At 53.2% G+C, this 27,774-nt stretch overlaps 1 protein-coding gene across 1 annotated transcript; it reads right to left on the bottom strand.

The window, feature by feature from the left end:
• Window positions 1–788: 788 nt before the first annotated feature.
• On the bottom strand, window positions 789–27,774 carry Slc25a42 (solute carrier family 25 member 42). Its single transcript, XM_052161914.1, has 8 exons — window positions 27,663–27,774; window positions 11,305–11,417; window positions 8,957–9,062; window positions 6,806–6,831; window positions 6,243–6,409; window positions 4,801–4,917; window positions 4,256–4,407; window positions 789–2,834 (listed from the first exon to the last, which is right to left on the bottom strand). Exons 2-8 carry the CDS (start codon window positions 11,383–11,385, stop codon window positions 2,527–2,529), a joined length of 957 nt encoding a protein of 318 aa, XP_052017874.1. The 5' UTR covers window positions 11,386–11,417; window positions 27,663–27,774; the 3' UTR covers window positions 789–2,526.

The raw sequence follows: 27,774 nt of genomic DNA, 5'->3' as shown, positions 1-27,774 counted from the left end.
TGGGAGTCAGGGATGGGCAAGGATGGATGTGAGGCTCTGCAGTTGTAGGGCACACCCTCACAGGGCCGCCAGACACTTGGCTGAGGGCTGACAGATTGGGGCCTGGGCTTCTGGCCGATGCCGCTCGCAGAGCATGATGGAGCATAGCTGGTGAGGTATCCAGACGTAGGTGGGCCAGTCAGCGCTGTGCAGGAACTAGCGGCCAGCCTGGGTTATAGATCTCAGATATGTAAATAAACCTGAGGCTTGCTGGCAGATTTAGTTACATGATTACTGTATTCCTGGATCGTTGTCTTTTTTGTACTGGTAAAAGGACCCAGGGCCTTTTGTATAGTAAGTGCTCCACCCCTGAGCCCCAGCAGCAGCCCCAGCCCCTCACCGGGGGATTCTAGGCTGGGGCTCTACTGCCCCAGTCTAATTCTCCATCTCTGGCCTTCAGTTTCATCCCCAATAGCCTGTGCCACATTTACATCTATGAACAGAAAGATGCACAGAGCGCTGGGACCACACCTGCAATACTCTGCTCTCACAAGGATAGCCAGGGGCTGGAGAGATGGCCCAGCATTAAGTACCACAGAGTGGCCATGTGGGGTGGTGTACACCTGTAATCCCAGCACCCAGAGGGGCCAGCCTGTCTACAGAGCGAGTTCCAGGACAGCCAGGGCTACACTGAGAAACCCTGTCTAGAAAACTTAAAAGCAGAAGTGCTCAGTGGCTCAGTGGCTTCACCGTTTCGGGCTAACGTTCACAGATGCAGAGAGCCAGAGCTGAAGAAGTGAGAAGCAGGAGTTATTTAAATTTTTATTAAATATATTCTGTTGGCACAAATCTTCAAAATATATAAACATTATATATAAACAAAGTGTCTTCATGGCATCAAAATAGAACTCCAGACTGGACAATAGCCATGGAGGAGGGCAGCCACAGAGGCAGGAAGGCCCCGAGCCAGAGCTACAGGGGGGACATAGGGAAGATAAGGGACCCATGACACCTCACTTCTGCCCATCCGGCTGCCGGATGCAGGGCTCAAGCCAGCCGGCTGCATGGTGCAACCTGCTGGGCTGACCCAGGCGCCTCAGGCACCCGCAGCCTCCTGGTGTGGGATGCCCAGCCTCTCCATCCCAATGTGGGGCCACGTCAGGAAGAGTGGGCAGTACACAAGAGGACAGCCCCGCCCAGCCACCAGAGGCTGCCGGGACACGGTGGGACGAGCCATCATCCGCAGACAGAGATGGCCGAGCATCACAGGCACACAGTAAGAAGCACAGAGCACACAAAGGTGGCATCAACAACTGCAAATGCCCGGGGCCGAGCCGCCATGCTCAGGTCGGCGTGTGAGGTGGCTGCCATCCAGCTGTGGGATCCACACCCACATCACCTCTGAGCCAGAGCCGCATTGCACAGGGAGGGTAGGGGTTTTATGTGCAGACTTGGGACAGGATAAGTTGAAACTAGAAACCAGAGGCAGGAGGATTGCTGAAAGTTGAAGCTAGCCCAAATAACACTGAAGAGCAGGAGAGCCAGGGCTTCTGGCTGGGCCTGTCTCAAAGACCGTGAACCAAGAACCACAGACACCAGGAAAGGCAATAGTTTCCTGTGACAGCTGGGGAACCCCAGGGGTTCTCCTTGAGTTAGCTGGCTGGTGGTCCCTGAATACCTGGCCTTTCCCTACTCCCCAGGCCATGAATACATCTGTACTCATTCACACAGGAAAAGTCACCCATCTTGGGCTTCATGTGGCCTGGCTGACGGCTCCCATGGGTACTAGGACCCCTCAGAAGGCAGTTTCAAGAGCTTGAGCCCCACTTCCATGGGTGCTGTGCATATGAGAGGCTTTGGGCCTGCGTTCAGCCTGACTGGTGTGCTGTGGGAGACACCCCAGGACAATGACACCCACACGGGCGTTTCCAGTGGGGTCTGAACTTTACCCCCCTGCCTGGTGGCCATGGGCTCTCCTGGAAAGGTTTCAAGCCAGGTAGTTGGCAACGGTCAGGTGCAGCCCTCGGGAATGAGATGGGCACAGTGTTCTGGGGAGAAAGCTACGTGGGAAAGAGCAGCCATTTGTCACCTGGGAGAAGATGGGCAGGTGTGGTGGAGGACTGAGGAACACAGGTACAGCCATCACTGAGCAAGCAGTGACCCTCCAGTGTGTGGCTTTAAAGGCACAGCCATCACATCTGCAGGCCAGGCACAGTCAGCAAGAAGGGATGGGCTCTGAGCCCGGTGTGCCAATGGGCACTAGAATCAGCAGCAGGTCAGAGGACACAGGGCCAGGAAGTGCAATTGACCCACTAGGGGCCTTTGGGTAACTCCTCAGGAGACTCACCAGTCTAGCAAGGGACTGAAGGGCGGGGACACCAAGCTCCATCATCACAATGTCACACCCTGAGGCCCATCACTTCTGCCATGGACCCCACGGCCCCAAGCCAGGTCCCGCCCTCCTGCCCGGCTTCAAGGTACCACAGGGCTGCCAGCACACAGCTGCACACCCTTGTCTGACAGCTCACCATCCACTGTTGTGTTAGCCTAGCTCTGCAGCCGGCGCAGCAGGATCTGCATGAGGTCGAAAGTGGTGAAGCTGATTCCCACAGCAATGGGGCCCTTCAGCCAGTTCATGCTCAGGCCCTTGTAGAGGCCCCGCACTGCGCCCTCCTCACGTACAATGGAGCGTAGCGTGCTCAGGATGGAGCCGTGCTGGTGGCCTGTGACACCTGCTGTCTGCATGCGCCGCCGCACCACGTCCAGAGGGTAGGAAGCCGACTGCCCGATAAGGCCAGCACAGGCCCCGAAGACCATGCGCTCAAAGGGGTAGGGCTGCGGGCGGCCACTGTACTCTGCAGGGCAGAGGGCACGTGAGTGCCACACTTGGAGAAACCGAGGCCCCGCTTCCTGGCCACCCTGGCTTAGCTTTATGCTGGGAACGGGACCCAGGGGCTCGTGCATGTGAGATCAATGCTTTGACCATTGACCACACCCTAGGCTAACGTAACACACACTTTGTAACAGCGAGACTTATAAGGAGGCCCAGGCTACATGTGCAGTAGTTCCCCCTCACCTATGGGGGTACAGGTTCCCATCCTGCCCCATCATTTGTAGGGGTGAATCCCAAGATTCTCCATGGATGCCTGAACCCTTAGAGTATGTCCTCAATGGAGGGCACGCCTGCCTGACTTTGGTAAGCTAACGAGACTGTAGCGGTGTGCAGGGCATCTACCATGCCATCCAGAGCCCCCAGCCCAGCCCAGCCCACAGGGAAAGAGCGGACAAGCTGTTGCTCTCATTCATTCTCAGATCATGGCGGCCAGGGATCAACCACCACCTGGTGCAGGTACAGCACAGGCTCAAGGAACCTCGATGACAGGTTCAATTGTCAGTTGGTGTTCTGTGGCAAGAGCGTCACTGGCTAGCCCAGGCTGGCCTCTACCTCCTGCCCATCCTCCTGCCCTAGCCTCCTGAGGGGACGGCAGGCACGAGCCAGCAGCCCAGAGACTGGAAGGGTGTCAGCGTCCTGCACCCGTGCTGTGTGCACTCTTCTTGTCACTGTTACCAGCTGAACGCAGTGTGACAACTGTGTGCCCAGCATCCCCGCATCCAGGCGGCCTGCCTTCCTGCCGAGGGTGAGCTGTGGCAAGAGGTCAGGCTCTACGCCTGACTTGAGGCAAGCACTGTGCCAGCGCACAGAAGAACTGCAGCACCATGGACTAGGGATCCTTGAGGGTCCGAGACACGTCCACACAGATAGGCCACCATCTTTCCAGCCATTCGAGTGTTTGATACACGGTCTTGTTAGGTAGCATGGCTGGCCTTGAGCCTACAGCAGTCCTCCTGCCTCATTCTCCCTGAATGCTCAGATCACAGGTGCACCCACCACTCCTGGCTTTCAAAGCCACCTCTGGAGTGCTGCCCACAGTCCCAGTGAGAGGCCTCAACTTTTCTAGATCATTACTGTTAATAAAACACTGGGGGGCTGGGGCCCGGTTTCATCCCTAGCACCTAATGCATGTGAGAGGCAAGCCTGTGACCCCAGTGCTGGAGGTAGGAGAGTGAGGCAGTTTAAGGTCTTGCTTGGCTACAAGGCAAACCTGAGTCCTGCCCGTGTTCCAGTGCGACCCTGGCTAGCTAACTGAATGAAGGGGAGCGCACACCTCAGAGCTTACAGTCCATGCTCCTGGGTGGGTTCCACTGGACAGAGGGTGTCTTTGAATTGGGCTCTGGAGGGTGTAGGGTCCCATTTCTTCTCTCCACCCCTCCTTACCTCTGTGCAGGCTCTTCAGTGACTCGTACGTGAAGAAGCTAAGTCCCGCATAGGGAATGACGCCCAGTACGGTGGGCGTGAACCCGAAATAGAGGGTCTTCAGGCCTTCCTCCCTCGAGATGCGGATGAAGACATGAAAGATATTGCTGTACCTGCGAAGACCGTGTGACAGGGCTCGGTGCCTGTGCCCCATCACTCCTCCTGCCTAGGACACAGCGGGGGGATGGGGGGCGGGGGAGGGGGCTCCATGGATATAGTATGGATATAGTACCACCTGCCTGGCTTCCCACACTGCAGCCACTCGGCTCTCCCCAGTTGCCTGTGCATGTGCCAAGCAGATGTCCTACCCCTGAACTAAGTGCCCCAAACTCTTAAGAGATCCAACTGCCTCTGTCGCCTGAGTGCTGGATTAAAATCACACACCACTATGGCCTGGCTACCCTGACGTATTTTGTCTAGAACAAATGATGCTTTCTGGAACACACAGGACGAACCCCCAGCAAGCACCCCCACAGCAGCACGGCACGGACCCTGTGTAGACTCACATCTCCTTGGGCGTCACGGCCATCCTTGCTCTGACCAGGTCCAGAGGGTATGTGAGGGAAGCCGCAGTGGTCCCTGCCAAGGCGCCAGCCAAGAGGCGTGGCCATGGGGGCAGGGCTCTGTGGACAGGCAGAATAAGTTAGGACCTAGGTAGGGACAGTGGGTGCCCACACCTCAGGCTGGGGGACACATGGAGCAACAACTTATGGGGTCTCTTAGGATAATGCCAAATGTCACTTCATCTCCCTCCCCGTCTGCAACAGAGAGGTATCTTCCCTGAGACTGGGGCTACATGGTGCCCCGCACCCTTGGCAATCAGATCTTGGCAGAGGGATAAGTGAATGAGAGGAGGAGACAGCACAGGACAGTGACTGGGGGAAGGCACAGAGGAGGAGACAGCACAGGACAGTGACTGGGGGAAGGAACAGAGGAGGAGACAGCACAGGACAGTGACTGGGGGAAGGAACAGAGGAGGAGACAGCACAGGACAGTGACTGGGGGAAGGCACAGAGGAGGAGACAGCACAGGACAGTGACTGGGGGAAGGAACAGAGGAGGAGACAGCACAGGACAGTGACTGGGGGAAGGAACAGAGGAGGAGACAGCACAGGACAGTGACTGGGGGAAGGAACAGAGGAGGAGACAGCACAGGACAGTGACTGGGGGAAGGCACAGAGGAGGAGACAGCACAGGACAGTGACTGGGGGAAGGAACAGAGGAGGAGACAGCACAGGACAGTGACTGGGGGAAGGAACAGAGGAGGAGACAGCACAGGACAGTGACTGGGGGAAGGAACAGAGGAGGAGACAGCACAGGACAGTGACTGGGGGAAGGCACAGAGGAGGAGACAGCACAGGACAGTGACTGGGGGAAGGAACAGAGGAGGAGACAGCACAGGACAGTGACTGGGGGAAGGAACAGAGGAGGAGACAGCACAGGACAGTGACTGGGGGAAGGCACAGAGGAGGAGACCGCACAGGACAGTGACTGGGGGAAGGCACAGAGGAGGAGACCGCACAGGACAGTGACTGGGGGAAGGCACAGAGGAGGAGACAGCACAGGACAGTGACTGGGGGAAGGCACAGAGGAGGAGACAGCACAGGACAGTGACTGGGGGAAGGCACAGAGGAGGAGACAGCACAGGACAGTGACTGGGGGAAGGCACAGAGGAGGAGACAGCACAGGACAGTGACTGGGGGAAGGCACAGAGGAGGAGACAGCACAGGACAGTGACTGGGGGAAGGCACAGAGGAGGAGACAGCACAGGACAGTGACTGGGGGAAGGCACAGAGGGCGGGGTGAAGGAGTGGGTAACAGGGTGTGGTCCCTCCTGGAGGAAGGGTGAGTGAGGGCTGGAGCCTGGGTGAGGAGCCTGGGTGTGTAGGATGGGTGGGGCCCTGTGGGGAGGGGCAGGACCAGGTGGACAGGGAACCAGCAAGCCTCACTCTCCACGAAAGCCATAGTAGTGGCCCAGGATGCGCTTGTATTCCTCGTGTGCGCTGAACTGGATGGCTGCGTAAGGAATCACTCGCACCATGGTGGCCGAATTCCCGCGCCATAGGCTGAGGAAGCCCTCATTGAGGTAGGTGAAGTAGAGGAGCCGGAAGGCCTCCTGGGGAAGACAGCGAGTCAGCACTTCTTTACCTGCCCTGAGCACCATGCAGGCAGTGCCCTCAGCTCAGAGAGGGCGGGTAGTGGAGCACCTGCACCAGGCCTGCCCAGCTAGGAGCAGCCCTAGGCTGTGATGCGTCCTGCAGCCTGGATGCTGGGGATTGACAGGAATGGGGACGGGGCTGTAAGGCTGATACACACAGCACATGGCTGTTAGTCTAAGGATTCTAGTTTAAAGCACACAGAAAGGCAGACTGTGAAGGGCCACCCGACAGGTGTGTTAGGGTGGCAGGATTCAACTACCCCCGGGAAACCTGTGCACAAAGGGCTCCTTGGACGCCTGCTCCCCACGACCACCCGCTCCACTGCCCCCCCCCCCCCCGCCCCAGCAGCTCACCTTGGCGGAAAATCTTTTTGAAGACACTAGAACAAACAAAAGCAAAGCGAGCATGAGAAGTGGCTGTCAAGCCCCCGGTCTGCAACCCCAATACCCAGGGCTCTGGGGCCTGCCCTGTGCTAGGGGCTGGGTGTGAACAGTGGTCAGGGACGCACTACCGAGGCCTGCCCGTGTCCTTTCTATCCTGGGAAAAGCAGTGGGGCCAGCACCTGCCACCTTAGGACAGCCAGGGGCTTGGGCTGCGGGACTGCGGGGCTGAGTATTGCGGCCATCTGGCAGGGGCTCCAGTTCACTGACCCTGCATCTGGTGTGGCCAGTGGATAGCACCACCCCAACCCCGGCACGAAGCCTGAGTACTTCTCTAGCCCTCAGCAGGAAATCGCCACCCAGGGCCTGGCTCCACAACTGCGCTCGGTCAGCAGGCAACATGAGCTGTGGTTGCACACCAAGGCGCAGTAGCAGTGGATAGCCCCCTCTCCCAACAGCTGAAGAGGCTGCCACCAGTTGACCATCAACAGAAGGTCTAGCCTTCCTCCGCTTAGCTGGCCAGACACAGTTTAGCACCCAGGGAGGGACATGGGCTCTAGGCTCTGTCCCCCAAATACATCCGCCTCCTCAGGGGGTCTCCCGGAAGGTGACTGGGTTTGGGAATAAAGGCTTTGTGGGTGTAACAGACTCAAGGGGCTGGAAGTGCCCTACAGCAGTGACTAGTGTCTCTGAAGATCACAGGGTGTGGTAGCAGACACAAGTGACCCCGTGAAGAGACAGGAGGTATCCTGCCCACTTCTGCAGTAATCCTTGGCCTGCACTCCCTTGTCCCTGCTCCCAAGGCCGCAGATGTGGGCCTTGGGAGCAGAGGAAAGGCAGTCTACTCTAACCTCCGAGTCACCAAAACACCCTCCCTCCCCTGATTAACAACCAGCATTTCTCTGGTGCAGATGGTTCCGATCCCTTGAAGGAGGCAAGAACCAACATCCTTGAAGTGACAAAAGTCCACTCTTGGACTATGGGAAAGAGGCAATTAAGTGTTCCCAGACAGCTGTGACCATTTTGTAAAATACACTGGCTTCTGATAAGGGGGTGAGTTACCTCTGTCAGGTCAGGTTCCTTTCAAGCTGCACAGTTCTGCCCCACATCTAAACAAACCTTATCAGGTCAGCAGTACAGCACTCCTTTACCCTCTCCCCAGTCATGACTGGCAAAGCTCAAGAGTCCCAGCTTCTGCACACTCCTGAACTCAAGCAAGCATCGCATCCTAACCTGGAGCAGGGAAGGCTTTCGGTCTGGGTCAGATTTGTATAATAAAGACTTTCTTTGTTCTTGCATTGAACTCGTAATTCCTGGCAGTCTTCTGGGGTTCCTGAAAACTGGGCATAACACCCAGTACTTAAGAGGCTGAGGCAGGAGAATTGCTATAGAGTTAAGGCTGACCTAGACTACAAAGTGAATGTGAATTCTGTCTGGGCTACAACCTGCCTGGGCTACAGCCTGTCTGGGCTACATCCTGTCTGGGCTACAGTCTGCCTGGGCTATAGCCTGTCTGGGCTACAGTCTGCCTGGGGTACAGCCTGCCTGGGCTACAGCCTGTCTGGGCTACAGTCTGTCTGGGCTACAGCCTGCCTGGGCTACAGCCTGTCTGGGCTACAGCCTGTCTAGGCTACAGCCTGTCTGGGCTACAGTCTGCCTGGGGTACAGCCTACCTGGGCTACAGCCTGCCTGGGCTACAGCCTGCCTGGGCTACAGCCTGTCTGGGCTACAGTCTGTCTGGGCTACAGCCTGTCTGGGCTACAGCCTGTCTGGGCTACAGCCTGTCTAGGCTACAGCCTGTCTGGGCTACAGCCTGCCTGGGCTACAGCCTGCCTGGGGTACAGCCTGCCTGGGCTACAGCCTGCCTGGGCTACAGCCTGCCTGGGCTACAGCCTGTCTGGGCTACAGCCTGTCTGGGCTACAGTCTGTCTGGGCTACAGCCTGTCTGGGCTACAGCCTGTCTGGGCTACAGCCTGCCTGGGCTACAGCCTGTCTGGGCTACAGCCTGTCTGGGCTACAGCCTGTCTGGGCTACAGTCTGAGACTCTATTTGGGATTGAGGGACAAGGGGGAGGTGCTTCCTGGTCACCCCCACACTACACAAGGGCGGGCACACAGCTGTTACCTTGGAAGATGATCTTGGTCCGGTCCAGGGGGGCTACTGCGGTCTTGGCGAGTGCACCGGCCAGGGCTCCGGACAACAGGGAGCTGAGCACTTGCCTGTGGTCTCTCTGCAACAGAACTCCAGGTTAAGGTCTCAAAAAAAAGAGGGGTCAAGGCGTCACAGAGGCTGGAGGGGCTGCTCATCAGGGGGCCAAGACGAGAGATGCATCAAGTGCCTTTAATGTTTGTGTTCTCGTGTGCACCTGTGTGTGTGTGTGTGTGTGTGTGTGTGTGTGTGTGTAGGCCAGAGGCCAGTATCAAGTGTTCTCCTCCCCATTTTCGTCTCTCAGTGCACTCACTGATTGGGCTAGCCTGATGGTAAACAAACCCCAGGCTCCTCCCTTCTCTGCCTTCCTGCCCTAGCGTGGCTCACAGACACAGGCTATCACAGTTCTATTAGGTCCTGGGGCTCTGAACCCAGGTCTTCACACTTGACAAACACTGTTTTACTGACTGACCCATCTCCCGGCCCTTTTTCTCTTGATTTTGCGTGTTGGTTTGTTTGTTTGCTTGTTTTGAGACAGGGTCCCTCTATGCAGTCATGGCTGGTCTGGAATTTGTTTATTTAGAGCAGGCTGGCTTCATCTCAGAGATTCTCCTGCTTCTGCCTCATGAGCACTAAAGGCGTGTGCCACGTAACTGTCATGTGTGCCACTCCACGAACATAACCGTCATTTTCCCTGATTTGAGACAGGGTCTCATTCCATAGTCCAGACTGTCTTTAATCTTGCAATCCTCCTGCCTCAGCCACCCAAGTGCCAAGACAGTGAGTGAGCACTACTCTCCCTGACCCACCCACCTCTCTTACAGTCCTCAGCCTCAGTGTTGTTTGAAACAGTGCTTAGCCTCGTGCAGTCAGCTGGGGCGAGGGGACAGATACCCTGCAAGGTGTCCAAGCTGTCCTTGCAGTGTCCCGGTCTCCGTGCCTCCTATGCAATCTCTGGGTCCTCATCCCACCTTGTTTGCATGATTGTACTGTGGCATTTCAGAGCCATCGTAGGGGTGAGGGGACAGGGTTTCTCTGTGTGGCCCTGGCTGTCCCGGAACTCGCTCTGTAGACCAGGCTGGCCTCGAACTCAGAAAACTGCCTGCCTCTGCCTCCCAGAGTGCTAGGATTATAGGCGTGCGCCACCACCGCCCGGCCAGAGTGTTGGTTTTAAAGGCATGTGCCACCACTGTCCAGGTGAGATTTTGGAACTGGGTTAATAGGTGTGTGCACCGTGCCCAGCTGGTAGTTACCCCTGCATGGGGCCATAATGGCAGAACAGCGGGTCAGCAGGCAATACTGGGGCTCCTGTGGTCAGCAGGGGGTAATGTTAGGAAGTGGTGGAAGGTGATGGAGGGTGTTCATGGTAGTGGTGCCTTCAGTGGGTCCCTGGAGGAGCATTTGTCCTGGGGAATGCAGATGGTTGCATTCGAATTCTGTCACGCAGTCAGCTAGCCTCTGAAGGACTATGCCTAAGTACTCCATTAGTGGCCTCTAAGCTGGAACTGGTGAGTGCATCCTATCCCCTCCCACAGCCCGGCAGTCCCAGGTGCCTCCTGTAACTCAGGGAAAGGTCAGGATGATTGTAGGGTGCTGCCTGCTCCCTGACAGCATGGACTTTGAGACTGTTGGTGCAGCACCTGCCAGGACCTGGAGAGGCCCGTGGGCCATGCCAGCCTGTTTGGGTCCAGCAGGACATCCATTGGTGGCACAAGTCCACAGCGTGGGCTGAGCTGACTGCTGTGCTGTTGTTGAGGTTTTGGGGATGGGTTTGCTTACAGTGCAGGCTGACTTGGAACTTGGGATTCTCGGGCCTTAGACTCCTGAGTGCTAGGGTGGCAGTCTAGGGTGCCCAGCCCCGCTCTCCATTTCCAAGGGCCTTGGGAGGAGCCTGGCACCCACAGCTATGGGTAAGGTCTGGGCTGCTGCCAGACGCTGGGCCTGGCTGGATTTGGGTGACACCTCCCACAGTAGGCACACACCTGTGCCCCTTGCTCACAGTGAGCTCAGACAGCAATGGTACCTGCTGTGCATCAGGGAGAGGACGGCAGGACCTCTGACCTGGTGGGGGAGCCCAGAGATCCACCGTCCTACAGCAGTGGTTCCCAACCTGGGGTTGGAACGACCCTTCCACACGGGGTCCCATATCAGATCTCCTGCACGTCAGGTGTTTACATTATGATCCATAACAGCAGCAAAGCTACAGCTATCAAACAGCAACAACAAACTTTATGGCTGGGAGTCACAACATGAGAAACTGTACTAAAGGCCATGGCATTAGGAAGGGAGAGAGCCGCTGTCCCCAGGGAGATGACACTACTTACCTTTGAGGAGACGGCCCCGGCCAGCACGGCTTCGGCATCCTCTCGCAGGCGCACCGAGCCTTCCTGCACACCATTACCCATCCCAGGGGTGCTGGACAGCGGGAGGCTCAGTCCTGAGGAACAAGAAGGGCTGGGTGAGATGAGCTAGATTCAGCAAAATGGAGACTATCCAGCCAAGGGTAGATTGGACTTGTGAGGAATGAGGGCGCGTGAGTGCTGACCCAGCGTGTGTCTCCAGGACCCCAATCTGATCTGAACAGCTGAGGGGAGATGCTGGGAGAGGAGAGGACTCTCCTGGACACGGAGCCCTGAGAACACAGGCAACTCCATGGATCTTATATGGTGGATGGAAAGAGCGGCCTCTACAGATTGTCCCCGACCGCCACTGTGACGCATGTATTCCCTACAAGTAGATGTAGTAAAAATCTTAAAATAAAAAATAAAAATAAAAATAAATAAAAATAAAGGGCTAGAGAGATGGCTCAGCGGTTAAGAGCACTGACTGCTCTTCTGAAGGTCCTGAGTTCAAACCCCAGCAACCACATGGTGGCTTACAACCATCTGTAATGAGCTCTAATGTCTCTTCTGGGGTATCTGAAGACAGCTACAGTGTACTTATATATAAAAATAAATAAGTCTTTTTAAAAAAATCTTAAAATAAGCCGGGCAGTTGTGTCGCACGCCTTTAATCCCAGCACTTGGGAGGCAGAGGCAGGTGGATTTCTGAGTTCAAGACCAGTCTGGTCTACAGAGTGAGTTCCAGGACAGCCAGGCTGCACAGAGAAGCCCTGTCTTGAAAAAGACAAAACAAAACAACTATCTAACTAAATAAACAAATAAATGTCCCCAGGACGTGCAGGCTCTGAGCAGAAACTACATTTCTCAAAGGTGCTTGTGCATATGTGGATTTTTGGGGACTCTGGGGCATGGCTGCACTCCACTGTGTGCACCACCTCTAGTGTGGTATAACCAGAAGAGTCTTCCCCTTCTTCTGTGTCATACTGCCCAATGGACCTGTGAGAAACAGGACACACATGTTGGACACAAACACAAACATGTATCCTTGCCTAGTACACAAGACTGATCAATAGCACTTCTAGGAAAAAAAGAGTTATTTTAAAGTTCAAACATGAGCTTACATGAGACGGGTCTGGAGCCAGGCATGATCATGCACACCTCACCTGAGCACTCAGGAGGGGTTCGAGGCCAGCCTGACAGACAGTGTTTCCTGAAACAAGGGGAGGGAGGAGTTTGGGCAGAGATTCTCATTGGTGAGGAGCCAAGATGGGCGCCAAGGATGTGATGGAGTTCTGTGAGGATGGGGGAGGGGAGGGAGTCTGCAGCCAGTCTCCACCTACAGCACCAAGGGGCTGGAGATGCTGAAGCCTGCTGGCCGCCCGTGCAGAGGACCCAGGCTTGATTTCCAAGCAGCTACACGCTGGCTCACAAACATCTGTAACTCCAGTTCCAGCGGACTGGATACCCGTTTCTGGCCTCAGTGGGCACTGCACACATGTGATGCACAGACACCCATGCAGGCAAAACACCTACAGCATAAAAATAAGAATAAATAAAATTGGGGCTGGAGAGATGGCTCAGCGGTTAAGAGCACTGACTGCTCTTCCAAAGGTCCTGAGTTCAAATCCCAGCAACCACATGGTGGTTCACAACCATCCATAATGAGATCTGATGCCCTCTTCTGGGGTGTCTGAAGACAGCTACAGTGTACTTACATATAACAATAAATAAATCTTTAAAAAAAAAAAAAGAATAAATAAAATTGCCGGGTGTGGTGGCACATGCCTGTAATCCCAGCACTTGGGAGGCAGAGGCAGGCAGATTTCTGAGTTCAAGGCCAGCCTGGTCTACAGAGTGAGTTCCAGGATAGCCAGGGCTACACAGAGAAACCCTGTCTCGAAAAACAAAACAAAGCCAGGTGGTGGTGGCGCACGCCTGTAATCCCAGCACTCTGGGAGGCAGAGGCAGGCGGATTTCTGAGTTCGAGGCCAGCCTGGTCTACAGAGTGAGTTCCAGGACAGCCAGGACTATACAGAGAAACCCTGTCTCAAAAAAACCAAATCCAAAAAAAAAAAAAAAAAAAAAAAAACCAAAAAACCAAAAAACCAAAAAACAAACAAAACAAAACAAAACAAAAAAAGAATAAATAAAATAACTAGGATACTTCGGCAGCAGACAGTGCTGTAGCGAGGCCTGGGCTGCAGTTTTGCTGGAACGTGCTGGGCTGGCGGCAGGGAAGCTGTGGGCTCTGATGTCAGCACTACACAAGGACAGGAGCAGCCGGGCACCTGCCACCCCGACACTCACGAGGCTCACACATGGTCACCACGGTTCAGGGGCAACCTGGGCAGCAGAGTGGGAACTGCTTCACATGAATGAAGAAATGAAATGAACAAGTGGGTGAAGTAGAGCCTAAAAAAGTAAGTGAAGAGGGAGGTGGGGAGCACGCCAGAGACACTCGGGCTGAGTTTCAGATGTCTGTGGCTGTTGAGTGACCGGCCTGGTGACCCAGCTCCACCTGCCGCATCTTGCCAGCCTACCTTTGGGGCAGTAGGAGCCCACCAGGGCACATACAGAAGGCTAGAGGACTTCTCTGCAGGGCTTTGTGCTGGCTGGTTTTGGCAAGGCATGCACTTCCCCTCACCACGCCCTCTCCTCTAACTAGGCCTCTGAGGCCTTAGGTGAAAGGGCGCCCTCGGCGTCTATGCTGAGGATGAGGATGGGATCGGAACACACACACAGACGCTGAAAGAGCAGCTACTGTCTGTCAAACGCCAGACCCGCCCTTCCTCAGCTGAAGACTGTAGGTCTGTTTTACAGATGGAGAGTTGGGAATACAACTGATGAACATGAGCCTAAAATCTTTCAGTGGGGCTGTGAGCCTGGCTCAGGGGTGGAGTTCCTGTCTAAGATCTTCCAGTGTGGGGACATAGCTCAATTCTCCAGTCAAGGACTAGGGTGTGGGGCGGGATAACATCCTAGGCCGTGGATGGCTGACCTCCCCATCCCTAAAACCTACAAAAAAACAAAGGACGAAAAGCCCAAGCCTTCTGAATATGAGGAAACTTTGGCCTGTTGGGAGGAGGGCAACAGTGACGGAGACTCGGGTGGTTACTGGGGTCCGTGAGTGCCCACCTGCCTGCTACTGAGGTATCTTCCTCTCTTTCTAAGAAGCTCAGCCAAGCCTAGTCCTGGACTCCAAGGCAGCAGGAGATCTCTTACCTAGGGAGTCCAGCCCTGTCCTAGAAAACCACATGTTCCTTAATTAAGCCTTCCCTTGTCCCAGAGGAACAGCCACAGGGTGGGAGTTGGGGGTGCAAGACACGGACATCAATTCCCAAACAGCCAGCCAGAACATAACCCTGTCACAGGCAGTGTCTTGAGCAGGTCAGTGCCCCGGATGCAGGCCCTCCAGCGCGCCAGAAGCCCCTCCCCCAGCCCAGGTGGGGATGAGGACAGAAGTTAGTGTCTGGACCACCAGGCTGGGGACTGGATAAGCTGGCCCTGCTGTGGGCTCATGCCACTGACTGCCAGGCAGAGGAAAGAGGATGGGGAAACCACAGCTGAGGGAGTGTAGCCAGGATCCCTATCCTTGGCACGAGGGTACCAGAGCCTGTTGGCTTTCCCAAGCCTGGAGAAAGCCAGAGGAAGCCACCTCTGAGAGAGGATAAAGGACAAAGCTTGCAAGATTTTTAGAATCTTGGGGCAGACGATGGCACTTAGTGGGGAGCTAATTTCCTGGCCTATGTAATGTGCTGGCCCCCATCTCCTGGGGGGCAAATAAAAGGAGGGGCAAGTTCAAGGCTTGGGCTCTGTATAGCAAGACTTCTCAAGTAATAATAATCACTCTGCCCCCAGTGAGGCACAGACCAGGCCTTGCAGGCAAGGAAGAGAAACAGATGAGCCAGCTGCTGTTTCAGAGCTCTTGTCCCCAGACAAAGCTGGGCGGGGTTTGGCTAGACACCCAGGCCGGGACACGATGTGATTCCTTCACCCACACTGGGATGAGAGGACTCTGTAGAATGAGCCTCACCATCTGTGAGGCTCTGCTTCCCAGCACCAGTCACTTTATGTCAAGTAGACAGTGACCCATGGTGACTAGAAAAGCAAACATGGAAATTGTCTACAAGAGCTAAGGGTGTAGGCAGCTTGCTAGCAGGCACCAGGCCAAACACAAAGAGCACCCGCACTGAGCATGCTCACAATCTCCTAAACAACACCGGGCTTATTTCTGCACTGTCCCGTTTCCTGTCACTCAGGGAGGACACACTCAGGTTGTAAGCAAACAACGCTCCACTGTACAGAAGGGGCCTGAGCTGAGGGTTTGGTGACTGGGGGAGGGAAAAAGGGCAGATGACAGTGGCAGATGACCAAGGCTCACATATAACAGCAGATGGCAGTGTTGTCAGTCTGTCACTGTAGTCCAGCTGACAGGCTTTGTTGGGGATCCACTAGTCATTCCTTACGTTCCCCCCCCCCCCCTTAGTGAGCATTTAGCAGTTACACACGGCCACAAACCATTCCCATCCTGTCTTCCTGGATCTATGTTGCCTCCTGTCTCCTCAGCCTCTGTTGCTCAAGACCTGATGGCCATGGGGACACGGGCTGTGTCTGCCCTTCTCCCAGTGCTGGACAGGTCAGCTGGACTCTCACAGTGAGCTGGAGAGGACACAGCACAGGGTTTCTGTCAGTGCTTGGGCCTGGACCTCCCAGCTACGGTCAGGTCAGGTCAGCCCAGCGTCTCCTGGTCACGTGGCCCCTTCGCCACCTTTGTGCTCTGCTCTCGGGGTCACTGTGTTCTGGTAAGGCCAGATGGCCTACATGACCCACGCTGGTTTATAGGAAGACATAGATCTTCTATCCTGTTTTGTTTGTTTGTTTGTTTGCTTTTTGGTGTTTTGAGACAGGGTTTCTCTGTGTAGCCCTGGCTGTCCTGGAACTCACTCTGTAGACCAGGCTGGCCTCGAACTCAGAAATCCGCCTGCCTCCGCCTCCCAAGTGCTGGGATTACAGGCCTGCGCCACCATGCCCAGTTTCTACCCCGTTTTTTGTTTATTGGTTGGTTCCCCCCTCAACCCCCATGAGACAGGGTTTCTCTGTGTAGCCTGGTTGGCCTGGAACTCACTCTGTAGATCAGGCTGGCCTCGAACTCAGAGACCCTCCTGCCTCGTGGGTGCTCACAAACAGTCCAGCACTGAGCAACTGCATTCCCCCGCACTGCTCCATTCTGTAGGTGAAGGGTGGGGGACAACAATGTCGGGGTTCAGGTGAGGCGCACACGCTTACCACGTGGGAGGCCTTGGGCTCCATCCTCAGCACCCTTTACTGTCAGACCCTGGCTACTTACCTGCCAGGGTAGTGGAGGGCAGCCTGGCCTCAGCCACTGCTGAGGGCTGCAGACAGCCAACCTGGATGTGAAGAGGCACCTTCTCAGCGACAGTTCCCAAGCCTACCGTGCGTCCTACAGCCACAGCCATCAGAAGCCAATTACCATCTGCCTGCCAATGATAAGGGCTGTTTTCTTTTCTAGATCAGAGTTTGGTGCGTCTGGCGTGGTGGCTGTTGCTTGCCAGCCTCAAAGATACACAGGGGCTCCTCACTCCACGCTCTGAGGACTGTGACTGTCACCCTGGCTAGGAACTCTAAGTATGCCACTTAGTCACGCAGATTTCAAACGACTGAGAGGACCCTGGTCACAGCACACCTGCCAACACAGCACTTGCAATCCCAGGTGCAAGTTCAAGGACAGCCTGGGTGGGATGCATGGCAGGTCCCAGGCCAGCTTGGGCAACGTAGCAAGACACTGTGTCAGCGATGAAAAGTACAGAGAGGGGCGGGGAGACATATAGCTGTGGGGGATGGCGTGTCTCTGGGTTCCAGCTTTACTACTGAAAAGAAAGAAAGAGAGAGAGAAAGGAAGGAAGGAAGGGAAAAAAAGGAAAAGAGTAGTCCGTGAGAGACTTGCTGCCAAGCCTGATGCAGTCTCTGGGACCCACTGGAGGACGGAGAACTGACTCCTGCCAGTTGACCTCTGACCTTCAGAGGTATGCTGCAGCATATGCACACCTCCCCCACCCCAAGACAAATAAATAATTGTCCAAAGAGTCACTGTCCTCTGCTCTTGCCCACCCACAGTCACCAGGGACCCTTGGATATGCTATGATACAAGCCAGGGCACTCAAGCCCCCATGCTGGGTCCCCTTCAGGTACTGTTCCTCACCTCCAAAAGCCCACGTCCTCACCACACAGGGTGCAGGACAGTACTGCGCCTGCCCCTCAACAGCTACTCAACGGCCAGGCAGTTACGTTACCTGGACACACTCAGCTCCACACTTTCATGCTCTGCTCTGCTAGGAAAATTTTCTGTATCCTCTGAAGCTCATCCTAAAAATCCCATCCTCACTGCCCCCAGCATTACCTGTGCCCTGAGTGGTCAGCTGACTCCCCTACTCCTTTCTGCTTGATCCCCATGTAGGTGGGGGGTTCCTGGGAGGCCCCGGGCCCTGCAAGGGCCTAGCCTGCAACACCTGCATGGTACTTTAGCCTTCCCCGGCCCTGTTCCTTCCCTGTGCATGTCTCCAAGCTGTCCAATGCAGCTCTTCATCATGCCAACCCTTCCCCAAATGGGGGCAGATGTGCTGCTGCTGTGACAAAACAGAGGCCACATGTGACCCCTCTATTCTTGCTTCCCCATCTGTCACGATATTTCTCGGCAAGTGATGTGTGCTGCAACGATGTTCCCTAACAAGGAGGCGGGCAGGGCTCAGACACTTTCACAACCAATGGGCCTAATGGGCCATGCCCTCCCCAGCACAGTGCTCCCCAACCATCTTCCTCCTGCTTGTTTGTTTGTGAGACAGGTCATACTGTGTAGCCCTGGATAGTCTTGAACTGCAAGACCCTCCTGCCTCTGCCTCCCGAAGCACTGGGCCTGAGGGAATGTGCCTCTGGCCAACCTTGAGAAAGGGTCTTAGGTATGGCCTTCAATGTGACTATCTAATTGAGGATGACTGTGAACTCCTGATTCTCCTGCTTCACATCCTAAGTGCTGGGAGGACACTTTTAACTATTTAAGTGGTGTCTGCTCTGGAGAAAGGCCCAGGAGGCAGCAGATTGGGAGCTGGGAACTGGGACAGTTTCCCCAGGGTGAGATGAGGGGACCAGGAGTTGCAGAGGAGGATTCCGTGGCTAAGGGCCAGGGCCTTTATGGTCCATCCCTGCACGGAACCGCTGGGCATTTCCAAGGCCAATGGTCACAGGATCCAGGAACGCTCTGGGCAGGCTTCCTAACTCCAGCCTAGACTTCTGCTGAGAGCTTCGAGTCCGCTACACCCACCAACTCTGCAGAAAGGAAAGCGTGCCTGAGCAGACTGTGAGCGGTCATCTGCACTGTTTTTCTTGTCCTAGGTCCCAAAACAATACTATGTCCCACTGTGCACAGCACTTACACTGTTTCAGCTTCTAAATGACCTAAGAGACCTGTAGTCTCTGGACCTTGTGAGCCCGGCCTGACGCTACAGCTACTCAGAGGGCTACAGCAGGAGGATCAGGAACAACGCCAGGGGCTGGGCAGACCGCTCTAAGGTCAAGAGCACTAGCTGTCCTTGACATCTGGGGTGTGACTCCTAACACCCACACGGCCCCTCACAGCCATCTGCAGTTCCAGGATATCTGACACCAGGTTCCATGCTGGTGCCGTGTATTGTGGGAGCCGCACAAACATACATGTAAACAAAGGTCTGTACCCAGAAGAGAAGGAGCTCAAGGTCAGCCTGGGCTACAGTGTGAGGCTCACAGCGCATACAAAGCTCAATGGCGAGCACTTGCTGAACACATACAGTACCCTGGGTTCCACCCCCGAGCCACAGAAGCAAAGGCAAGAGGTCTATGGGGAAGCCCGGCATGGCAGCACACACCTGGGATCCCAGCTTTGGGAAGGTGGAGGCAGGAGGATATCAAATTCAATGGCAGCCTGGTCTAAATGGTAGAAACCTTGTCAGAAAGGAAAGAAAGAAGGAAGCAGGAGAGGAAGGGGGAAAGCGAGAGAGGAAGGGAAGGAGAGAGACAGAGACACCAAGGTTTGGGGAGCAGCACAGGACTGTGGAAGTCCTTGGCACAATGCAACTAGCTCATTCTTGGACTGGAGAATGTGTTTGTCTGTTTTGAGACAGGATCTCAAGTAGCCCAGGCTGGCCTCCAGCCAGGTACGGAGTAGAGGAAGACATTAAATTCCTGATCCTCATGCCTTAGCCTCCCAATGCTGAGATGCTGAGTGCTAGAGTCTCACACCCAGATGTTTTTGATAGATTTTTAAAAAACAAGGTCTTGCCATGTGGGCCAAGCTGACCTTGAATGTCTGGGCCCCTCCTGCCTACCCCTTGCCTGGCTGAGCCCAGTGTATCTGTCAGCAGGGCGGCTTGTGAGAGGACCAGCCACCACACCTCTGCTGTGGGCAGCTCTAGGAGGCCCTGCCCACACGCCTGCACTCACTCCCTGTAGCAGCCACCACAAACCATGTCTCAGGTGATGTGAGTGAAGACAAACAAGTGTCTTCTGTTTAGCTGGGAGGTCTGGTGGGCACGTTGGCAGGACCAGATCCCTCTGGGGCTCAGGATGGTCTGTCCCAGGACTGGTGGCTGCCAACAGCCCTGGAGGGTTTGGACTTACGGTTACGTCATATTCCTCTGGCCCTCTTCCTCACAGTTGTCTCTGTGACATCTTTTTCTCCCGAGGATGCCAGGCGCGAGGTTCTGGACATCCTTGGCTATACACCGAGCCCCTTGTGGGTACCCGCTGGCGATGCCAGTCCACAGCACTAACATTTTTCCTCTATGTACATAAACTTAGGCAAAGTCTCTATGTAAGTCAGAACAGTAAAATTTTCTTTTGTGCCTTTTGAGACAAGGTCTTGCTATACAGCCCAGGTTAGACTTGACCTCAGGGATGTACTAGCCTCTGCCTCCCAAGGGCTGGCTTGCAACACAGAGAAAGCTTAATAGCCGACAATGAGATACAGAACAATGGACTGTAGTGAAGTTGTGTCCTTCTCTGATGCTCCACAAAACAAAAGCCTGTGGGGTGTGAGCATGGCTGCAGACAGCCACAGCAAAGGTGCCTCAGTAAGAAAACAGATGTCCAACAGGCACACCTAAAAATAGCATAACGACCCGGGAGAATCAAGAGGGACAACATTCTACTTCTCCACCCTGTTACTTGTTACTTTTTAAAATATACTTTCTTTTTTCTCAAACCACATGATACTTTTATTTCCTTTTTATTTTATCTATCTATCTGTTCATCTATCTATTTATTATTTATCTATCTTTCAGACAGAAATCTTTTTTTTCTTTTTTGAGACAAAAGCTGTGTAGCCCTGGTTGTCTTGAAACTTACTCAATAGACTAGGCTGGCCTCAAAATCTTTTTCTTTTTTCTTTTTTTTTTTTTTCAAGACAGGGTTTCTCTTTGTAGCCCTGGCTGTACTGGAACTCAGTCTGTAGACCAGGCTGGCCTCAAACTCAGAAATCTACCTGCTTCTGCCTCCCAAGTGCTGGGATTAAAGGCGTGCGCCACCACTGCCCGGCTGGCTTCAAACTCATAGACACCCTCCTGCCTCTGCCTCCCCAGTGATGAGATTTAAGGTTTGTACCACCATGCCTGTTTTTCTTTTTCTTTCTTTCTTTCTTTCTTTCTTTCTTTCTTTCTTTCTTTTCTTTCGTTGTTGTTTTTTGTTTTGTGTTTGTTCTTGAGATACAGTCTTACAATGTAGCCTAGTCTAGTCTGGAATGTTCTATTCTCTTGCCACAGCATTCTGGAATTACAGACATATAGCACCACTATCAGAGTCTGTTACATCTTATGTATTTAATACTTAAAATTTAAAATGCATTTCTGGGGCTGGAGAACTGGTTTGGTGGTCAAGAGCACTGGCTGCTCTTTCAGAGGACACAGTTTCCATTCCCAGCACCCACAAGGCAGCACCCAGCCATCTGCAACTCCACTTCCAGGGGATCTAACACCTTCCTCTGGCCTCTCCTGGCACTGGGAACTTGAAGTGCATAGACACATGCAGGCAAAAACCTCACAGACAGCCGGGCGGTGGTGGCGCACACCTGTAATCCCAGCACTCTGGGAGGCAGAGGCAGGTGGATTTCAGAGTACAAGGCCAGCCTGGTCTACAGAGTGAGTTCCAGGACAGCCAGGGCTATACAGAGAAACCCTGTTTCAAAAAAACCAAATCCAAACAAACAAACAAACAAACAAACAAAAAACCAACCCCCCCAAAACAAAACAAACCCAACAACAACAACAACAACAAAAAAAAAAAAAACCTTTTGTCTGCATTTCTGAGTCCAGGAAGATGGCTGGGTGGGTACCAGAGTTGTAGGTATATGAGAGGGCTCAGCAGGTAAGGGGGGAGGGCAGCTGCCAGCTGTGATCCCCCGAGTTCCACCTCCAGAGCTCATGCAGTAAAAGAAAGAACCAACTCCCACAAGTTCTCTGGTCTTCATCAGCACCTGCTCTGTGTCACATGCATCCACTTACCCCTCCACCACAAATAAATACATGAATGTAATTTTAAAAATTTCAAGGAGGATTTGAGTTCAAATCCCAAGCACCTACAGGAAAACCGAGGCATGGCCCTGTATGTCTGTAACTCCAATATTGGGTTGCAAAGCCAGGAAAATCCCAGGAGCTTACTGGCCACCAGAAGCAGCAGAAGTCATGGATTCAGCTGGAGCTAGAGTTAGCCACCAGTGAGTGCTAACAGTGTAGCCCCAGTCTTCTGAAATCGTAGCTCTAGCCTGCATCTACTTGTCCTTTAGACAGAGTCTCACTACTCTGCCACAGCAGGCCTATACTCTCCATATAGACAAGGCTGGCCTCAAATGCATAGAGATCTGACTGCCTTTGTTTCCTGACAGCTGGGAATAAGGTTTGGCTGCAGACACTTCACCAGCTTTCAAAGAAATGGATGTTTTGTAGCTGGTTGGTAGTGGCACACTCCTTGATCCAGCACTCATGAGGTAGAGGCAGGCAGGTGAATATCTGTGAATTCTAGACTAGTATGGTTTAGGGGCAGCCAGGACTATGCAGAGAAACCCTGCCTCACAGACAGACAGACAGACAGACATAACAAATGGGGTTGGGCGCATAGCTCCCTGGTAAAATGCTTGTATGGTGGCTAGCAATCCCTGGCCTTCGTTCCAGCACCAAAACAACAGGTAAATAGTTCTTGTGTGTGTGCATGGGTATGCGCATAGTAGGCATGCATGTTTGTGTGGGGTGTGTGCACACATGCATTCATTTACACATGTGTGTCCTTATCAGGTGCTTCCCTCAGTCACTCTTCACCCAGAACTTGGCAGGTAGAGCAGGAGGAAGTAGACATTAAGGCCAATTTCAACTACATAGGTAGTTTGAGGTTGGCCTGAGCTATGTGAGACCCTGCCTCAGGCTGTCTCAATAATAAATCAATAAGGGCTTGGTGTGGTTAAGCATAACCTTATTCCCAGCTCCCAGGAAGCAGAGGCGGTCAGACGCTATGCATTTGAGGCCAGCCTTGTCTATATGGAGAGTTCCAGGTCAGCATGTTTGTGTGTCACTTGTACCTGAGGAAGTGAAAAGACAGTGTCAGATCTCCGAGGAACTGGAGTTAAAGACGCTTGTGAGCCACCATTTGGGTGCTGGGAATTGGACCTGGGTCCTCTGGAAGAGCAAGAGGTGTCTTAACAGCTCATCTCGCTCTAGTCCAGGGTTCTCAACTAGTGGATCATGACTCCTTTGGGGTTTACATATCAGATACCCTGCGTAACAGATATTACAATTCATAACAGTAGCAAAGTTATACTTATGAAGAACAACAAAATGGTATAGTTGAGGTCAGCACAACATGAGGGACTGCATTAAGGAGCCATAGCACGGGCAGGCTGAGGAGCGCCCACTCAGTGCTACCTGAGGAGCACTGCCCTAGCTTTATTTCCTGAACTGTTTCTCCCATTGGCTTACAGCTTGACTGGGTGTGGAGGCCAGCAAACCCCAGGGATTTACTGGTGTCCACCTCCTCACCCTGGGGTTCCAGACTTTTCTCTTAAATAGGTTCTATGGCTTGAACTAAGGTCCTCACATTTGCACAACAAACACTGTAGTCCATCTTCCCAGCCTCATTTTTGTTTAGCTTGTGCAGCCTTATCCTAAAGTATCAAGACCCAAGTGGAGTGGGGTTCAGGGACAGAGAACTTGGCAAACAGGTGCTTTTCATCTTCTGTGTTAGGGGGAAACCAATTCCAGCACCCAGACCCCAGGACAACAGGTCACACCCTGACTCCTCGCTAAGACTTTTCTTAGCAGTTTGCAGAGAGGGACTGTGAGATGCCCTGACCTTTCACCTCACTGTGAAAGAGGATCCAAAGTCTGTTGCGAGGCCTGCTTCCTGAGCTAGGACATTGAAGGGGACAGATCAAAGGCTTTTCAGCACTGCTACTAACCTGCCACAGGGGCAGGCCTGAGCCCTTAATCCTGTCTGAACTGGCTACAGGAGGAAGCAGGCCTTCCACCTTCTCCCTGAGAGAACAATGGCCGGTTAGTCTCTTCAGCCTGGGCCTGGCAGCTGAACCTAATCATGGAGACAGGGGGTGCTGAGGGGCTGCACAGCTGGGGCCTGCCACACCCATGCACATTCCCACTGTTCTAGAGGCAACAGCTTAAAGAGCCACCAATGAGGGACCTGCTACTCATCTGCCCTCACTGCAGCAGGAGCCTATGCAGATCCCATAGTTAGCTATAATCTTGCTATTTATTTATTTATTTATTTATTTATTTATTTATTTATACGAGTACACTGTAGCTGTCTTCAGACACATAAGGTGTCTTATGACGAACAACATTTAATTGGGTCCGGGTTACAGGTTCAGAGGTTCAGTCCATTATCATCAAGGCAGGATCATGGCAGCTTCCAGGCAGACATGAGAGTTCTACCTCTTCATCCAAAGGCAGACAGGAGAAAACTGGCTTCTGGGCACGTAGGATGAAGATCTTAAAGCTCACACCCACAATGACACACTTCTTCCAACAAGGTGACACCTCCAAATAGTACCACTCATTGAGCCAATCATATTTAAACTACCACAGCCACCACGTGGTTTCTGGGAATTGAACTCAGAACCTATGGATGAGCAGTCAGTGCTCTTAAATGCTGAGCCATCTGTCCAGCCTAATCTTGCTATTTTTAATATCTGGGGTTTTTATTTATTTGGTTTTTTTTTAACTTTGTTTGACACAGGGTCTCAAGTAACCTGAAAATACCTTGAACTTTCTGTGTAGCTAAAGATAACTTTGAACTCTTATATTCCTGTCTCCTCCTTCTAAATGGTAGTAGGTATAAAACAGGCACTTGTGGGGATTTTTGGTTGTTTCATTTTATTGAAACAAGGTCTTACTGTGGAGTCCAAGCCGACTTCAACACTCTCGGCTTCCCTCATCTGGGACTGCAGCCTCACCACTATACTCATGTGATTATAACTGGTTTTTTTATTGCTTTTTTCTAATAGGGTCTTGCTATGTATTACAGGCTGGCCTTGAACTCGTTACCCTCCAACCTCAATTTCCCTGGTACTAGGAACAAAGGAGTACACAGTATGTCTGAATATTGATTTATTGGAAATGGTCTTACTATGTAGCCTTGGTTTTTCTAAAACTCACTACATAGACTAGTGTGGCCTCAAAGTCACAAAGATCCTCCTGCATCCACCTTCCAAGGGCTAGAATTAAATACACCATTGCGAGCATATACTGACTTTTAAAACTGTCTGTAGCACTTAATATCATCAAAATCTAATTTTTATGTACACATGCTATATATGTGTGTATAAAAGAATGTGAATAGAGGGGATAAGCAGATGGCTCAGCAGGTAAGAGCTCTTGCTACAGGCAATCGTGAACACCAAAGGTCAAATCTCCAGCACCCATGTAAAATACCAGACATCCTCCCCCGGTCTCTCTGTGTTTGTGTGCCTTATTCATATACACTAAACTCATACACATACATATGCACACAGCTCATATAAACAGCCATATATATAAGTACATACTCTACATATATGTTATAATTTTCTTTTGCAAGGCTGGGATGAAATCCAAAGTTTTGAAAATACTAAAGAAGTATTCCACTGCTGAGCTGTGCCCCATGACCTTGCTTGAAATCACATGGAAAGTCCCAAAGGCTACAGTTTCCACAGGAGAGGCTGAAGGTGACATGACTAGGAGGAACATTCTGGCACTAGCCTCGGTGAAGGGGGAGACCACTGGGAGTGACAGCCCTGGGCCGGCCTCACAGGAAATAAGACCTTTCCTGACTTCCCACAGCAAAGGCACGGCCCTCCTTTATGCTACACACATGGAAGCTAGACTCAGGAGAACTAAACAACTGCCAGAAGAATCTTTCTTTCCCAACTGACCGCTTTGCACTGAAGCTTGGAGCAGTTGAAATATTAGCCCTCCCAACTCTGAAAAGTATTTCCTTACTGTTGAGTAGCAGCTTGGGCAGGTCACAGAGCCGGCCTGGTCTGACCGCAACCAACAGCGCCCCAGATGTTCAGCAGCCCCCGCCCCACCCTCCGCCCCCGCCAGCCTCCACACTCGCCAAAGCCCAAAGACACACAAGCTCAGGCAGCCACCTAGGGGCTGTCCCTTCCAGCTAAGCATTTCCGGATTCAATCAGTCACGACTCGACTCGGGAGAAATGCCTGGGAATTGGGGTGGAGTATGGTGCCCCCCCCTCCACTAACTCCACAGACAGAAACACCAGCAACCAGTCTTTGACAGGAGACGGCTGGCGGAGCCTGCTGCAGCATTTGAGGGCTTCAGGCGTCTGGTTGGTGAAACTGGCGTTGCTCTGAGCATCAGGCTGATGGGATTATTCTAAGTCCAGAAATGACTCGAAAGCTGCCCAGCCGTGGGTTTTTTGTTTATTTGTTATTGCAGGGTCTCTGTGTAGCTCAGGCTGGACATGAACTCCAGTGTCACACCGACCTCCAGATGCCCCTGCTTTCACTGCCAAGTGCTGAGATGACAAGTGGTATCCCCAGACCGGCTAGGAATGAAACCCCCAACTTCAAACAAGCACTCTACCAACTCAGCTCCAGTCTATACAGTTTGCTCATTAGTTTTCTTTTCTTTTCTTGTTGTGAAACAAGGTCTTAAAGAGCCCAGGCTAACTCAAATTCACTTTGTGTGTTGCCAAGGTAACCTTGAACTTCTGATCCTACCTCTACCTGTCCAGTGCTGGGATGATTCATAAATTCCATCATGCTGTGTCAACAAGTAATTTTATGTGTGTGTGTGTGTGTGTGTGTGTGAGAGAGAGAGAGAGAGAGAGAGAGAGAGAGAGAGTGTTTGAGCGCACAGCACAGAGACCATGTAGAGATCAGAGGACATCTTTTGGCAGTCAGAGAGAGAGAGAGAGAGAGAGAGAGAGAGAGAGAGAGAGAGAGAGAGAGTGTGTGTTTGAGCGCACAGCACAGAGGCCATGTAGAGATCAGAGGACATCTTTTGGCAGTCAGTTCCCCAAAACTCAGTTTGCTGAGCCATCTCACCTGCCCTCAAGCACTCTTTATAAGAGTTCAAGGACAACCTGGGTTACAGCGCAAAACCAATTGATTCCAAAACCAATCAATCAATAAATACAATAAAATGAAAAACCAGAAATAAAAAGTCCTGTTAAAACAATAAAGACCAGGTAGTAGCACACACTTTTAATCCTGGCACTTGGGAGGCAGAGGCAGGGAGGTCTCTGTGAGTTCCAGGCCAGCTGACTCTACAGAGTGAAACCCTGTCTCCAAAACAAGCCACCCCACGCACAATTACACAGGGACGAAAATAAAAAATTTAAAATCCACAAGTTAGGTGGACTTTGCTTTGGGAGTGAAGCGATGGTTGCGCGACCGGGACGGGAGAGCACGCAGGTGCACGTGTGTAGCAGAGAGCAGCCGCAGCCGGGTGGCACCCGAAGCGTCCACCCGGGTTCCCGAGGAGGGGCACGCAGTGGCCTGAGGAAGATCAGGTCAGGGAGGCACGCACGTTGGATGCGTGTGCGGCCACCTCGGCCCCAAAGGGGTTGCCACTCGCAGGGCAGCTCGGTGTGAAATCAGGGTTCGGCCTGGCCCTGGGGACCCCGAGGACGCGCGAAATACAGTGTGTGTGTGGATCTGTCACCTCTCCACGCTCGCGACACTGCTGTCACAACGAAACGGCCCCATGCCGCACTTCCTCCCAGCCCGAGCCGCGAGAACCCCGCCACCCCGCGTCGCCCCGTGGCGCCTGCGCTCCCTGGGTCGCGCTCACCTGCCCGGACCCGTCGCCGCCGCTGCCGCTACTGCCACAGCCGCCACAGCCGCCTCAGCCGCCGCAGCCCCGCCTCGCGCGGGCCCGAAGCTCGAGGTCCGGGAGGGGCCCA

The sequence above is a fragment of the Apodemus sylvaticus genome, chromosome 18, assembly GCF_947179515.1.
Source record: "Apodemus sylvaticus chromosome 18, mApoSyl1.1, whole genome shotgun sequence".
NCBI lineage: Eukaryota > Metazoa > Chordata > Mammalia > Rodentia > Muridae > Apodemus > Apodemus sylvaticus.
The sequence above is the reverse complement of the archived record's forward strand: the minus strand, read 5'-3'. Positions and strand labels throughout refer to the sequence as shown.

Coding starts and splice junctions, on each gene's coding strand:
- Slc25a42 (XM_052161914.1), bottom strand. CDS start 11,385: ATGGGTAATGGTGTGCAGGAAGGCTCGGTGCGCCTGCGAGAGGATGCC. Junction 4,918..6,242: donor TACTATGGCTTTCGTGGAGA/GTGAGGCTTGCT, acceptor GCCTGTCCACAG/AGCCCTGCCCCCATGGCCAC. Junction 2,835..4,255: donor ACTGAAGAGCCTGCACAGAG/GTAAGGAGGGGT, acceptor TCTGCCCTGCAG/AGTACAGTGGCCGCCCGCAG.